Source organism: Pimephales promelas, chromosome 10 (genome assembly GCF_988280905.1).
Source record: "Pimephales promelas chromosome 10, fPimPro1.hap1.1, whole genome shotgun sequence".
In the NCBI taxonomy this organism is placed as follows: Eukaryota; Metazoa; Chordata; class Actinopteri; order Cypriniformes; family Leuciscidae; genus Pimephales; species Pimephales promelas.
The window spans coordinates 17,398,911-17,415,202 of record NC_142778.1 but is presented as its reverse complement, the minus strand read 5'-3'; the positions used below and the strand labels follow the sequence as shown (position 1 = coordinate 17,415,202).

At 38.6% G+C, this 16,292-nt stretch overlaps 1 protein-coding gene across 7 annotated transcripts in view; it reads right to left on the bottom strand.

Annotated features, from left to right (window-relative positions):
* Positions 1-2,082: 2,082 nt before the first annotated feature.
* Positions 2,083-16,292, bottom strand: part of ccpg1 (cell cycle progression 1) — a 44,077-nt gene continuing 29,867 nt past the window's right edge. For 6 of the 7 annotated variants that reach the window (XM_089135432.1, XM_039658812.2, XM_039658959.2 and 3 more), the window contains 4 exons: positions 11,435-11,523; positions 8,377-8,502; positions 4,837-6,146; positions 2,083-3,033 (listed from right to left, as the gene is read on the bottom strand). In XM_089135432.1, coding sequence (XP_088991558.1) covers positions 2,841-3,033; positions 4,837-6,146; positions 8,377-8,502; positions 11,435-11,523 — 1,718 coding nt within the window. In that variant the 3' untranslated portion in view covers positions 2,083-2,840. Of the gene's footprint in view, positions 3,117-4,836; positions 6,147-8,376; positions 8,503-11,434; positions 11,524-16,292 lie in introns of all 7 variants that reach the window. The other variant, XM_039659220.2, reaches the window with a different exon arrangement.

Below are 16,292 nucleotides of genomic sequence, written 5' to 3'. Positions count from 1 at the left end.
CTTGCAGAAGGTTGTGACAGAACCAAATCACCGCTGCTTTATTGTATTTTCCCATTTTCCAAATATCTTAATGTAGTGATTACTTTAATTTCTGGCGTTATGGTATTCCTGCGCTGTGTCTGAGATATTAGCGTGTCTCTAATAAGATCGGTCACAAACATGATCCCTGGGGATATTCAAATTAATTAACCAATTAGTAATACCATTGATCAGCTCTATCTAACGTGGATGGTTTTCCACAAAAAAACGAACATTGTTATTATGTTTCGATTGATACTTTGAAGCTGCTTTGATGCAATCTATATTGTGAAAAGCGCTATATAAATATACTTGACTTGCACAATCTATCTCATTAACTCACTATCATCCATTGTCTGCATCACATTTCTCCTCCCTCTTCATCTTTCTGCCATTTTCTCCTCTGCTAAAGAAACACTTAAGCCTCTTAAAAGTCCTCATCCACACTCCTAACAATTTTGACCTTAAAGGAGAACTCTGGCGAACAATGAATGAACCTTTGGTCTAATAAAACATTGGTACCTAGTCAATCGTTCTCTGAGATTTGTTTTCATGATAATCGAATGTAAAGAGTTTTATCTCTAAAAACTGTTTAGCGTATAATGCTAGTAATGGGGGCATTGACTAAGTAAAAAGAAATCGCTAGTTTATACCACTAACAAGGCTCAAAATAGCCCCACACTAACACAGTAACATAATGAGGCTCCATACATGCAAAACAAAGCATTGAGAACTTTGTTAGTGTACAGACCGTTTAATAAGAAGATACTTTATGAAGACAGTTCACTTCGCGTATACAGACAGGAGCCATCTTAGGAAACAGTCTCGATAAGTCAAACCATGAATGTCGTGCTGAGTGAGCTGAACTGTATGAAGTTCAACCAGTCTAATTGAAGAGAATTGGCACTGGCTGGTTACTTCCGGGTTCTGGACTGGCTGCAGTAACGCGTCTCTGTCCATGCGGGGGCGCTCGCGGTCGAGTGCAGAATGAATGGGAGTCAATGGGGTTTCACCCCCAGAAATCCACTTTTCTCAGGATGTAATTTTTTGTCAAGTAATTTGAAAGTTGCATTCAAAAGGGAGGGCTAAGAAAATACACTCAGCTGAAAATTGCTTCTCTGTTCTAAAAATCTGTTCAAAAATGTGATGACGTCACACAATAGCAGAATGCTAGCGTGTTCCGGCCGACAACGGCCTAACCTGTACGAAATCAAAAGGACATAAGTACTCGTTCATTCGACTTTTGGCCTATAATCTATATTGAGCTTGCGGAATCAACAATAAAATCTATTTTGATTTAAAGACAAGCAGGTGAAAGAGACACATTTAGCCGTTTAGCCCCATAGACTCCCATTCATTCTGTTCTCGCTCGCCATCACCTCCAGTGGAATTCTAATGGAACTGCAACCAAGATAATACACAACGGGGCTAATAGGAAGTGCCAAGGCTCTCCGTTAGACGGGCTCTGGTTCAACGAACTTCTGAACTGTATGAACGGCGTTCGGGGTTTGACTTATCGAGACTATTTCCCAAGATGGCTCCTTTCTGTATACGCGAAGTGGACTGTCTTCATAAAGTATCTTCTTATTAAACGGTCTGTACACTTACAAAGTTCTCAATGCTTTGTTTTGCATGTATGGAGCCTCATTATGTTACTGTGTTAGTGTGGGGCTATTTTGAGCCTTGTTAGTGGTATAAACTAGCGATTTCTTTTTACTTAGTCAATGCCCCCATTACTAGCATTATACGCTAAACAGTTTTTAGAGATAAAACTCTTTACATTCCATTATCATGAAAACAAATCTCAGAGAACGATTGACTAGGTACCGATGTTTTATTAGACCAAAGGTTCATTGTTCGCCGGAGTTCTCCTTTAAGACCTCTTTTATGGGTCAAGATGCTTTCTGAATGACTTTTTCATTACTAGGATTTTTCCTTTATTTTAAAAGTAAACTTTAAAAGAATTTTGTCACTAGGAGCTACTCTTTGCACTAAGATTCTTTATGAATACGGGCCCAGATCTGTTTGTAGCTTAATAGGTCAAAGCAGGAAAACAATTACCAGTGAAGCATAGAAATACTTTTATTCTACAGTTTAAGTGCAACATTAAGCAGTTAAGTGCATTTATGTTCAATTACATTAGAGCAGATGGCTAGTGCATCTTACAGCTGTTTCAAAACAAGGAATGTTACTTAGCCAATAACCACACAAAAAAAGAAGAGGAACTGGGAACTAACAACTGATTAGCATGGTCAAATAAAACAGCCCCGCAACAACCAGTCAAACCAGACCACTTCAAAGTTACCCATATAATGCGGTGTAATCCTGAAATTATTATTTTACATCTGAACATCTGAGCTTTTTTTTCAATATAATTTATTTTGATTGGTTATTTTGTCTTAAGCAAACTGGAACACAAGGTTTTTTGTTTAGAAAACCATTGTTATGAACCATTTAAAATGATACAATACAAAGTGCTTTTTGGTTTCTAGCCCGAATCAAAATAATTTACCCACTTGTTACGCGTTCAAAATGATTTTCAATAATTTACTAAATGACTTTTTCCTAAATGATTGGGGAACAAAAATCTGCCTCAAAAATACCTATAATTAATTCTAAACTGCTAAAGAAAATGCAGTTTGTTTTCTCTAACTTTGAGACTCTGCCATCACTGTAGTGCAGAAAGAGAAACCCACTCGAATCATTCAACCAGCATTAGAACAGTATTTTACATGTGCAAAAGTCCAAAGCATTATTAAATCTCCTCCAAGATACAACAAATTGCAAAAGGAGCAACATTACAAAGAACTAAAATGTTTCTGTTAATATTTGGGATCGAAGGGCATGGGACCCAGCTCTATTTTGACATCTGTGAACTGCCGATTGGGGTCGCGTTCTGATTGGCTCCATTTCTTCGTTCTCTGAGGCCGAGGTCGTGGCTGCTGGTGCTTCCTCTGTCGCCTCTGACAATGACCCCATGCTTTACCCTTCGACTCTGGCACTTTGAAGGGACGACTGCAAATTTACAAACAGGAAATTGTTTAGGGTTTGACAAAGCCCCATGCGTGTCAACATGCAGACTCTACTGTTTCTCAGACCTACAGACAGAGAAGCAAAAGAGACGAACATGGTTATGAACATGTTAAATGTAGTACAACATTCTAGTATACTAAAAGACAAGAGAGCATCCATCACTGGCTCTATTCCGGATTCAAATGTTCACTTTTCACAATCCAACCAACCGACCCTTTGCTAAACTCCTCATAAACATTACATGCCAGTGGCCAATTCTCCCTTAAAGGGTTAGTTCACCCAAAAATGAAAATGAAGTCATTAATTACTCACCCCCATGCTGTACCAACCCCGTAAGACCTTCGTTCATCTTCGGGACACAAATAAAGATATTTTTGATTGAATCTGAGGGCTGGATGACTCTTCCATAGACAGCCTGAGGGACTGCCTCTTGAAGGCCCAGAAAGTCATTAAAAGAAAAGGTTTAAATATTCCATGTGCCTACAGTGGCTCAACTATAACTTTATCAAGCGACGAGAATACTTTTTGTGCGAAAAAAAACGTAAATAACGACTTTATTCGACTTTCCATTACTTCCTTATGGGCGCATGCGCGAGAACTGAGACGAGACCGTTCTTCTTCGACTACTTTTTGTTACCGGCTGCTCACCGCTTAGGAGTTTTACCGCCCCCTACCGTATAAGATGACGTACTGATATAGCCGGAGGCGCAAAACGTTCTGTTTACAAGCAGTACGTCATCTTATACGGTAGGGGGCGGTAAAACTCCTAAGCGGTGAGCAGCCGGTAACAAAAAGTAGTCGAAGAAGAACGGTCTCGTCTCAGTTCTCGCGCATGCGCCCATAAGGAAGTAATGGAAGTCGAATAAAGTCGTTATTTACGTTTTTTTTTTCGCACAAAAAGTAGTCTCGTCGCTTGATAAAGTTATAGTTGAGCCAGTGTAGGCACATGGAATATTTAAACCTTTTCTTTTAATGACTTTCTGGGCCGTCAAGAGGCAGTCCCTCAGGCTGTCTATGGAAGAGTGATCCAGCCCTCAGATTCAATCAAAAATATCTTTATTTGTGTTCCGAAGATGAATGAAGGTCTTACGGGGTTGGTACAGCATGCGGGTGAGTAATTAATGACTTAATTTTCATTTTTGGGTGAACTAACCCTTTAACAACTTTTGCTATCCACCATGTTATCAGAAAGGCTTTTACATTTCTCTAATACAAGTCTATATGGACAATCTGTGTGTTGATAATTTTAAAACAGAATTGTACAGAAAAAAATACAATAAATGTTGCTCTTTTATAGAAGTGACAATGTATCCATAGAGGACATAGTGTTTTTTTTATTATTAAAATGAAAACAGAAAATATAAAACAAAAGCTAACTCCAAAATATTAATAAATACAATTTTATATGTTAAGTACATAAAAAGGTAATACAAATAACTAACACTGGCCTTTGGATATAACTGTTGCCTTCATTCCCAAATAAACAATTATAGTATAATAAGTATAAGAACACCTACATTTGCCAAACTAAAGTAGTACTACCTTAACATAATTTTATGTACTTATTAATGTAGATAATTTACTAAATGTTGATGTTTACTAAAAAAAAGGTACAGTAGTTAATGCATTCATTAGAATCAACATAATCGAATAATCCATTCCTCATGGATAAAATGTCATGTGCAAATTATGGAAGTAAAGCAGGCTCATGTTTATAACTCCACTAGCTATATCTCCAAAGTTTAGTAATGAAGAAGATTATTTCAACACCACAAAATGGCTTACCTTGGCCCAAAGTATTTTAAGTACGTATCTCCAAAAATGTGCCGGTATATGTAGTCGTCCAGATCCTCAAACACATCATCACTGAGACTGTGATATTCATCCATTTCTTCAAGATAATCCTCAACGCCACTAACAAAGTCCGTAAACAGCATCTGGTCGTGGATGAAGACGCCGTTATGGAAGAAATTATTGATGAAGCTCTCCAGCTCTCTCCAGTGGTGGAAATGGCTGACTTCTTTATACAAATAACTGCGCAAAAGTTTGTTAAACTCATCCGCACGAATGGGGTCTATTGCCTTATTGAACAGACTCATCGACTCCTGATATGCACAGTCAAAAACACCTGAACAGCCTTTGAGTGGCATTTTCTGACCCATAGTAGTGTAGGCTTTCTGATTACCAGGTTTGCGTGTGTTGCGATCCGTGTGAAAGAAAGAGTCGATGGTCGATTTGCGAGGATGTCGGTGTAAAGGTTTCTGAGGCTGCCAATCTTCGGCACGTTTGTTTCCTTGCTCTTGCTGAAACGTTTGATGCTCGGGTTTCCTGGCTTGAAACCTCTTTTCCTGGTTGAACACGTTTGAGGCGGACTCTTTAAAATGCCTGAACGTGGATTTCACAGAGTCAGAAAACTTCCGTAGATTTTCCTTAACCGCCTCTTTGGCCTTCTTGATCTGTTCCTTTTGATGGTGCACAAACTCTTTGGTGGAATTCTTCACAGCATCAAACGTTTCTTTCACCTGTCCTAGCATCCCATCCCTGGTCTTTACGTCCCTGTCCCCCTTGGCTCTCTCCACCTTCGACTCCACGTACAGTCTCTCCCAAAGATCAGAGCGCTGCTGCTCAAACTTCAACTTGTTTTCGAGCTCCTGAAGTTGAGCCTGCAGTTCTTCGGTCTCGGGATCTGTCTTGCCCTCAACATCCTCCTCTTTCAGACTCAATTCCTCCAGTTCCTCCTTCAGCTTGTCCGTTGTCCTCCGCTCTTTATCGAGCTCTTTCCGCAACACCTGAGCCTCGGCCACCAGTGCTTCCCTTTGGCTCATGAAGTTGCGTAATTTCTGTTTCTCCTCCTGCAAGTAGCCCTTCAGTCGCTGGTTCTCGGACAGAATTGAGTCGGTCCCGGCTCCTCTCTCCTCCAGCTCTTGGATCTGTCCCCGCAGGTACCTCAGTTCCTCCTTCAGGGCCGAGAGAGATGCCTCTTCTCGCTCGAGAGTGATTTTAAGGTCCTGGTTCTCCATGGTCAGGTCTTTTTGCCGAGATTCCATCTCACTCTTAGTCTGCGTCAGTTGCTCATATAAATCTTGTCTTTGGGCCTGTGTTTTCAAACAGGAAGCCAAACTGTTAATGTGGCAAGTCCACTAATACAACCAAGTTAACTTAAACTAAAACCATAAGTAACGTTTTTGTTACTATAAATGAAATAAAATATACAAATACAAATATTTTTTTTCAGCTAGTTGTCAAAGCAAAATCTCTCATTTAAATTAAGTTAAAGGGATAGTTCACCCAAAAATGACAATTCTATCATCGTTTACTCACCCTCATGTTGTTCCAAACCTCTATGTGTTTATTTGTTCTGCTGAACACTAAGGAAGATATTTGGAAGAATGTTTTAATCAAACAGATCTCAATCCCCATTGACTACTAGGGCTGAACGATTTTGGAAAATAATCGAATTGCGATTTTTTTAACCAATATTGCGATTGCGATTTAAAAAAAAAAGTTATTTACCTTCTGCATTAGTCGACAAAGACAAGCAATAAATCATTGTACAGTATGGATGGGAATCTTTAGATAGCTCATGATCCGATCTACTTTTTTTTCTTATTAATTAATCTTAATAACTCTTAAAATATGTATTTAATTACATGTGTAAAAACACATACTTTAAAAAAATAAATATAAAAAACATTTAATTAAACCAATTACATGTTAAGAATTTTAAATAGGCTATATAAAATAATATAGCTTCAAAATATCAAAGCTAGTAAATAAAGAGAAACAAAAAAAAGATACGATAAGCTGCATTCACACTAATGCATATATCTCTTTTGAAATTGTAAATGTGGTTTGTCCTTTTGGTTTAAGATATAACTGACCGTGTTTACATCAATTTCGCGTCATAAAAGCATTTTGACATGCAAGTACATTTACCAATGAGTCGCTCACGGCCGCATGCAAGAGCGCTCTTCACAAAGCACGCGTTAGTATTTTAAAATGAAAGCAGCCTTCTCAGTGATTTTCATGGTTTTAATATAAGCCAACTGCATTCCAAAATACATAAATAATGCCTCTGTGAAGCATTTGTAAAGAAAATACCCGCGGGAGAGAACGCGCACTCCAAGTGGAACGTTATAACATCAAGCAAAGCGGCAAAACATGTTCAATGAAGCCCGCGAATGTCCTTGTAATTCGGTTCAATCCCGAACTTTATGAAATAACGTTACTATGTTTTGGAAGGTTCGAGCGTTGTCGTGTGTGAGTGAGGAAGAGAGAGAGCGAGAAAATAGAAGCAAGCAGATTCAGAACCCGGTTCGTTTCTAAAGCACGCGCAGCGTCATCACGCATCTGTGTTTAAAAACTATAAGCTCAGACTCGATTCTGAAATTCTCTGAATCGATCCAGGATTGTTGAGAATAAATAACACAATAAACTGTTCTTTTCTGGACGCCAGACCGCGTAGCGTGGCAAGTTATGCTTTATCTTGCAGACTGCTTTTCTCTTGCGTGTCACGTGACCAGTGTAATCGCAGCTCTTGCGATTACAAAATCACGTTTCATCATATCGCGATTTTATCGCAAATGCAATTAATCGTTCAGCCCTATTGACTACCATAGTATGTATTTTTTTCCTACTATGGAAATCAATGGGGACTGAGATCTGTTTGATTAAAACATTTTTCCAAATATCTTCCTTTGTGTACAGCAGAACAAATAAACACATAGAGGTTTGGAACAACATGAGGGTGAGTAAATGATGAAAGAATTTTCATTTTTGGGTGAACCATCCCTTTAACATTGATGTTCTAAAATAAACTAAAACTGAAATAAAGTTAATAAAACTATAGACATAAAAAAACAATAACAATAGTATCTCAATCATACAAAAATAATACTAATAACCAGTAAAATTTGGTGAAGTTTGTAGCAGCTATACTTTTGTTTTTAGTTAACGCAACCGTTAAAGGGCCAAAAATGAAAATTCTGTCATCATTTACTCACCCTCAAGTTGTTGCAAACCTGTATGAGTTTCTTTCTTCTGCTGAACACAAAGGAAGGTATTTTGAAGAACCATTGGAACTTTGGCACCATTGACATCCATAGTATTTCTACTTTTTTTCTACTTTTAATTTCTACATAATTTTCTACTATGTAAGTCAATGGTGCCAAACAACTGTTTGGTTCCACTCGTTCTTCAAAATATCTCCCTTTGTGTTCAGCAGAAGAAAGAAACTCATTCAGGTTTGCAACAACCTGAGGGTGAGTAAATGAGGAAAGAATTTTCATTTTTGGGTGGAGTATCCCGATAATGGAGACAAATTACCTGTAGGTCTTCCAGTTTGCCTCTGAGATTCTGGTTTTCTTTAGTTATCTTGTCCATTATGCTTGTGAGGGACAGCACCATGTCTTGCTTTTCTTCTAGATTTTCTCTTAGGTTTTCAGCCATGTCCTAAATGCATAGAGACAGGGCCGTGAGAATGGACATCCATTCAATTCTACTCTTCTCTTCAAAAGTTTGGGGTCGGTAAGACTGAACATGTTTTAAGGTCTCTTATGCTCACCGAGGCTGCATTTATTTGATCAAAAATACAGTAAAAACAGGAATATACGCCTTATTCACGTCAGCGCCATCTTTGATTTTTAATGAGAATGAAAGCGAGGCTGTGAGGGATAGACATGCATCTATCCCTATAAGGTCTATTGTGAAATATTATTGACATTTAAAATAACATGTTTTCTATTATAATATATTTTCAAATGTAATTTATTACTGCGAAGCAACATTTTCAGCATCATTACTGCAGTCTTCAGTGTCACATGCAGAGATGTATAGTAACGAAGTAGAACTACTTCACTACTGTACTTAAGTACTAAAAGGCTGTATCTGTACTCTACTAGAGTATTGTTTTTTTTCTCCTACTTCCACTTTACTTCAGTACATATTTTCAATGAGTTTAATACTTTTACTTCGATCATTTTTTTATGTTCTGTATCGTTACTCGTTACAACTATAAAAATGTTACGAATCATTCCAAACCCCCATTATCGTTCCCAGAGCGGTAGATTACCATCTCTGTTACTGGTTTGATTAAGTTGGCTTTTGTGCTGCTTAAATCACACACCCGTTTTATAGTGTTTTATAGGGTAATGGTATTGATTGACACAGACACTGACATAACTAATGCAGAGGTTTACCTGCAATGACATTTTTTTGGCGGCCGCCAAAGCAAATGTTTATCCCGCCAATGCACCTTATTTGATTGGTGTGACTGGTGACTGGTGAGTGATGTAGAATAGAATGAATGACTGTTGCGCTTGACGGCACATATAGAAACGATCAGAGAGAGAGAGACCCGTCTTGCTCTCAAATCGCTCTATTTGTTAAAGGGTTAGTTCACCCAAAAATGAAAATTAAGTCATTAATTACTCACCCCCATGCTGTATCAACCCCGTAAGACCTTCGTTCATCTTCGGAACACAAATAAAGATATTTTTGATCTTAATTTCTTTTCGACTGAAGAAAGAATGACATGGATATCTTGGATGACATGGTGGTGAGTAAATTATTAGCAAAAGTTTTTTTTTTAAAGTGAACTACTCCTTTAAGTGTGGTGCTTAAAGAGCACTTCAACTTCTACTCAAGTCACTTTTTTGATTGAGCACTTGTACTTTTACTCAAGTCCGGGTTTCTAGTACTTTATACATCTCTGGTCACATGATCCATCAGAAATCATTCCAATATTCTAAATTCTGCTCAAGAAATATTCATTATTATTATCAATGTTAAAAACATCTGTGCTGCTTCATATTTTTGTGAAAAATGATTTATTTAGTTTTTAAGGATTATTTGATGAATAGAAAGTTAAACAGAAGAGCATTTATTTGAAATAGAAATAGTTTTAACTTTACAAATGTATTTACTTTCATCCTTGCTGATTAAAGGTGTTAATATCTTATATACTGATTGTCTAGAGAAAAAAAAACCTAGAAAAAAACTAGGTCTGATTTAGAAAAGATCCTTAATAATTAGGAAGTCAGGAAATTTTACATGCAAGGTATTTAAACCTCTTTAGTTAAGGAGAAATTATTGAAGAGCAAATACAAAAATACAGCCAAAGTCGTATAAACGTAGAAGTGGAAGAATAAGCGAGTAAGATAAAGGATAAAGGACACTAAATCTCAGCATACAAAGATGAACCTGAGAAGAAATTATCAGCAGAAAAGCTACAGGATGATGAAAGCTGAAACAAAGTTCACCAATGAGACAAATAGGAGAAAACAAAAAAACACAGAGAGGTGTAATCAATGTAATCCAAACTAGTAAATACATTTTGCTCATCACTATTCAGAAGCCATGAATGTCAGCTTAAGTCTGCTGATGTGTGATTATTTTCTTCTTTTAAAGGGTTTTGGCTACTTTTACTCTCTTATGGAAGTAAAATAACGACAAACTGCTTGCCTGTATATAGTATGCTTTATCAATAAGGTGTACACTGACTGAGTTTTGTCTTTTTACATCGCTGGTAGACCAGTAAGCCAGTGTTTTAACGTTAAGTTTTTAAAATGCCCTGCATACTGTATACTGGCCCTAATAATCACAACATACTGCTTGCTCCATTTCTAAATGAGTTTTTATGAATGAATGAATGAATGCATGAATGGCTCTAGCTGTTGCTTTGGTTCTCGCCAGCACCCGCTTGCACCTCCTGCTGGTTAGGTGACTAACGGCAGATTAAGCAGCGGTACTCTACTGCTATTCCTGCAGTTCTCAAATGTGCAAAGTGGAATATTCAGCCGAATTTGTACCACCAAGTGAATTTGTTAAGTGAAATAAAATGGAATGATAATTGGCTGTTGAAAATTATAGGTGTTACTTTTAAACATACTGAATATTTTTTAATTAAGCTGATGAAACCATGTTGAATAGGCTTTATGCCCAGCTGCACTACTTCCTAACTTCAGCCAGCTCCTTGTTTCCTGTCTGCCATTATTGGCCAAATTGTTTAATTCAGGTGTGCCTGACCTCAGTAGTCACAGCAACAATAATCAGACACACCTGAATTAATCAATTTGGCCAATAATGGCAGACAGGAAACAAGGAGCTGGCTCAGTTCAGGAAGTAGTGCAGCTGTACATAAAGCCAATTCCAGCCCCCCAAAATGCAAGCCCTGAAAATAGTACAATGCAATGAATTGCAAGCACTGTTAAAGCAATGCATTTTTTTATTACTGCAATGCAATGTTTTCTTTCAAAGACATTTGTCATTATTTAACTTCCATGATCTCTAAGATGAAACAAGTCTTTGAATCTATTAACAGCTTTCAAATCTGCAGTCTTTCTCAGGCTCAGTGAGCGGACTGTGACAGACAGGACTTACTTACAATGGCCAGTTCTCTCTTGGACGGCATTTCCAGCTCATTCATGCGGCTCTTTTCCACAATCCTCTGCCTCTCCTGAACCTGCATTGTGCCTGGAACACACACACATTCTGATATTAATACTGTCTATAATGTACGTGTAAGGGTTAATGCCCGACGAGGTGTCCATTGTCAGGTTTTAATGGACGACGGCGAGGCGTAAACCGGCCGACGCGCAGCGGAGGACGGTTGCCTCCGCCGAAGTCCATTAAAACCTGACAATGGACACCTCGGAGGGCATTAACCCGCTTATACCATGGTCACTTGCCAAATAAAACATTTTTAAAACATTAGTTTATATTTTAATTAGGCTAAATCTAGTTTTTACAAATAATAACTTGCCTTGCCTGACTGTTTATTTAGCAACCGGAGATATTTATAGTCCGCTTAGCTCGTATCCCTTCAGGTTCACAAATGTATTTTTTTTTTCATGAAACACAAAAGGTAGGCATATTTTTTTTTTTATTACACATAAAACAATTAATCAAACAACAATAAAAAAACAATTAGCTCTGAGCTCCAGCGATTTGCGCTTAACGTTATAGAGGGCAATAAATTAATCAGATCAAAGAGAGGGTCATTTGCCTCAGGCTCCTTAGGCTTGAAACGCTGTAACGTTCAGCCTTCTCCTGCCTTGGTTGTCTGGACAGCTGCGTAAAACTCCCACAGGGTCTCATTCAGGGGTGCGTTTCCCGAAAGCATCGTTATCCAACTATGGTCGCAAGTTACGTCGTTACCAATAGAGTTCAATGGAGCAGCGCAGCAGCGGTGTAATTTCCTCCGTTTTATTTACATTTTTTCTTTCTTCAGCAGCATACCAGTCGTCAAAGTTGCCATATTCTCCATAAATGTTAAAAGAAATAGCACGAAGTCGCTCATTGTTGTATTAGGCTATAATATCTAACGTTAGATGATAGAGCTAGAGCATGTGACTGCCTGTTGCTATGGTTACTCACAGCCGTTGTGGGCAGCGCATTTATTTATTCATTTCGAATGGTAAACAGGCAGTTTCACCAGAACTACTTTACTAGGTGTCCTCTATCACTTTTTAACGGACACCCTGCAGCCAATCAGAATCGAGTAGCCTATTCACCCAGACCATGGTATAAATATCAGCAACATTTAACTGGTAGCTTTTTCCCACAACCAGGGTTGAGGTTCAGTAGGAAAAATTACAATCTGGACATGCTGTTTTGTATAATATACCAGTAATCTGTATAATACAAATCTCATGCAAACTTCATTGCTATATGTTGATTAATAGAACACTGTTAGGACTAAGACCAGTTCATCTTTAAAATATTTAGCTAAACCAACCTTGTAATGTTTAAACATTAAAGTCCCTGTAAAGTCAAAGTTAAGTATGTGTTCTGAGTTTGTCACACCACAGAAAAATGTGTAATTAGCCACCCAGCCAAATTTGAATGATAAAAAAAGTCGGGAAGTACATAAAATAAGCTATCAAAATCATGAAAAAATGAGCAGATTCTCTGCTCTCAAACGCTGAGGGCGTGTCCGCTGGCTGTGCTGAAACCACGCCCACTCACGGGAAAGCTGTTGACGTTGATATTAGCTGATTAGCTTTTGGAGACGGGAGGATGAAAGCTGAGGCGGGAGATCGTCGTTTCGGCCCTGTTCAACAGTAATAGTAGCCTAGAAATCTAGACGCACCCTAGCGGCAGCAAAAATTATTTTGCAGCAAAGTGTGGTCTAGCAACTCTCCATAGACGTTTTAGCTGGAAAACCCCAACTCTGGTAGGGCCAATCACATCGTGTATAGAGTAGGCGGGCGGGCTTAACATAATGACGACAGAGTTGCGACGGTCAGAGCAAGCTCGGACATATTCGGTTTGAAGTCGTTCATCCTCGGATGCGGCCGGCGCCGTGCGCGCTGTTACAAAAAAGCTGTGGCGAAAGGATCAACTTGTCATTTTTTGCCATGCTGTTGCGTCGAGTATAACTCCGTGTCAGCGCGTGCTCTGATCGGTGCACGGACCTCTCCCGAATCATCTCCAGCACTCCAAAGCACCACTAATCCGCCTCCGTTTCCCTCGTAAGCTGATATTAATATTTAAACATTCTCTATGATATTATTTTTTTATGACACGCTGTCTCTTTCTCTCATACACACACACACACACAAACACATATTGTCTCTTTCTCTCTCACACATATGTAGGCTAGTTATAAACTCTTTAGACTTTTAATGATTAGTGTTTTATTTTTAAAGTTTGTGGGTCGTGTAAAAAACAAAAAAAATCCCTTTTTTTGGGGATGGATTCCGGGAAATCTCCCTTAATTTCAATGTTCAATGTTGACAGCTCACTGGATACGATAAAAGTTTAATATATCAACTTGCTCCGCTGACTACGTCACCTTCTTCGTTGCTCTGATTGGCTTTAGCGCTTTCCAATTGCGTGCAGAGAGAATTTGAAAGACAACCGTTTATCCCGCCCCTCGGATTGAGCCCTGTCAATGAAGAGTTTCCAGACCTAACATCTTGATGTAGGTCTGGCATGCCAGGCTACAGTAACCGCGGATTATCAGTGAATTATCAGTGAATCCAAGTTGTCTCTGAGGAAAGTTTATAAAACGATCCAGTCTAAAATTATCACTACAGAGGCGGGTGTTTCTGTCGGTGATCCTCAGCTTGTCATCAAGGTAACGTTAGGCTCTCTAAAAATCTCTTCTTGATGTGATCGTTTTTAAGGGAATTTAAATAAAGATACCGATCTGTTTTGTACATGATCGCATCCAGGTAGTAGCCCATGCATGTCCGTGTCGAAGGCATAGCTAGCTAGAAAACTGTAGGCTCAGCTGTAGTAACTAATAGTACTGACAGTCACTCGCGATTGAGCGGCGAATGCGAATGTGCTCGGGGAGTGTGTGTGGAGACGGGGAGGTCAGACTCTGTGCGTCATCAAATAGGGGGGTGTCCAGCAGCTCATGGGTTCCAGTGCGTCATCGAGCCCTGTTTTAGCCCCGCCCAATTAATCCGTAAAATTGCAATGGTGAAAAACTGTTTAACGGTCTAACTCCACATTTCAGTACTTCACAGTTCACATACTTTGTAATATGTTTTAGCAATACATATGTAACATTTATAATGTGTTTAGAACTTTTTTGTAGAATTGACTTTACAGGGACTTTAAACCCTAAAACTATTCTTCGCAATGTTGCTAGAAGAAAAAGCTATTATGGTCGTTCTGATTTTAATTTTGCCGCCCCTACAAACTGGAAAAATTTGGTCTAAAAGGGTTGTCCCTATTCTCTTAATGAGTAATGGGTGTGTTTTGGGCATAACGTACATTAAACCAATCAGAGTTTCATCTTATATTCCCTTTACGCTTACGCCATGGAGGATTCGCTATGTACATAGCGGAATTTGCAAGTGGAAAAACTGAACACTTCTCTAGCGAGGAAACGGATCTATGAGAAAAAAGTGAACGCACGTTGTGGACCCACCTATAGAAGCATATTACTAACGTGCTCTTTATATATAAAAAATTGTCAGTTGCCTCAAAATAGCAATGCGCCAACAATGCGCCTAAACACACCTTGTTTTCAGACCAGCACGCCCATGGGCGCACAAATGGGCACAAATGCATTTGCTATTTAAACGTAGCATAGGACGTGAAAATGATAACTGTGTCGTGCTGAAAGTAGCATAATACACTTGCATATTGCGCAGGGTATATTATAGGGCCTCATCACAGGATAACCAATGACGACAGAGTAGAACTGTTTCAGCTGCTCCTGTGGCAGGTTGAATTGCCTCAGCTGGCAAAGAAAGTACAACCTCTACTGGGCTTTTTTCACTTCTTTTATCATTTATTAATAAAAACAAACTTCATTCGAATGCTGTCTATAGGCAACACCAACTCGTGGCCATTAGAAATAGGCCAAGATGTCGTTACCTCAACAAAATGATCATATGGCCATGACTTATTATCACAAGTTAATATGTCATTGTCATGGCAAAACTAAGTAAACCGCACAGGTCCACTCCCGGTCACTGTACTAGATACCTCATTATCCGAATTGTTGCATTTTTTAGACTGCACATTAGCTTATTTTTCATCAAATGGTTCAAATTTACAACATCGCATAAAAAAATCTATCAGATTTATGCTGAGGTGAGATGAAAAGGAAATACCATCGAAACGTTCCTGAAGACAGACATTGCTATAAATTTGTTCAGACATTAATTAATATAATGTCCCTCAGCACTACTATAAAGGTTGTAAAATTGGCATCAGGATAACTTGGCACTGGAGGGCCACTGCAGAGCTCCAACCATGGTCAAACTCACCTGACTGAAGCCTTCAAGCAAAGCTGATTTAAGGCAAGCCTAAAGGTTAGCAAAAAATAGTGTAACGCTACAATACGCAGGGAAGGAGACAAGAAGTTGTTTTTTAATGGATGTCAATGGAGGAGAGGCTTCACTATGCTGAATAGACTGTTTATATAATGAATGGACAGCCTCTCAACTAATCTTCAATATGTTTACTCTTAAAATATTAATTTTGGATTGACCTATTTTTAGACTTTACACCGAAAAAATTATGTTTTATAAGAGAAGTCATGGACAACTGCGCGACAGGTAGGATTTATTTTACAGCACTTCTATTCACTTAATTCATTTCTATGGTATCCACAAATGGTGATTGACTGTTGAACATCTCTGAACGAAATTCAATGACGTCAAGGGCAGGCTGTAATGTGATTGGTTATCAAGGTACAAGGGATCCAAGTTGGCCATTATGCTTTCACCAATGGTAAAGCTACAGACCCTTGTATCTCCCAATAACAAAACCATCTC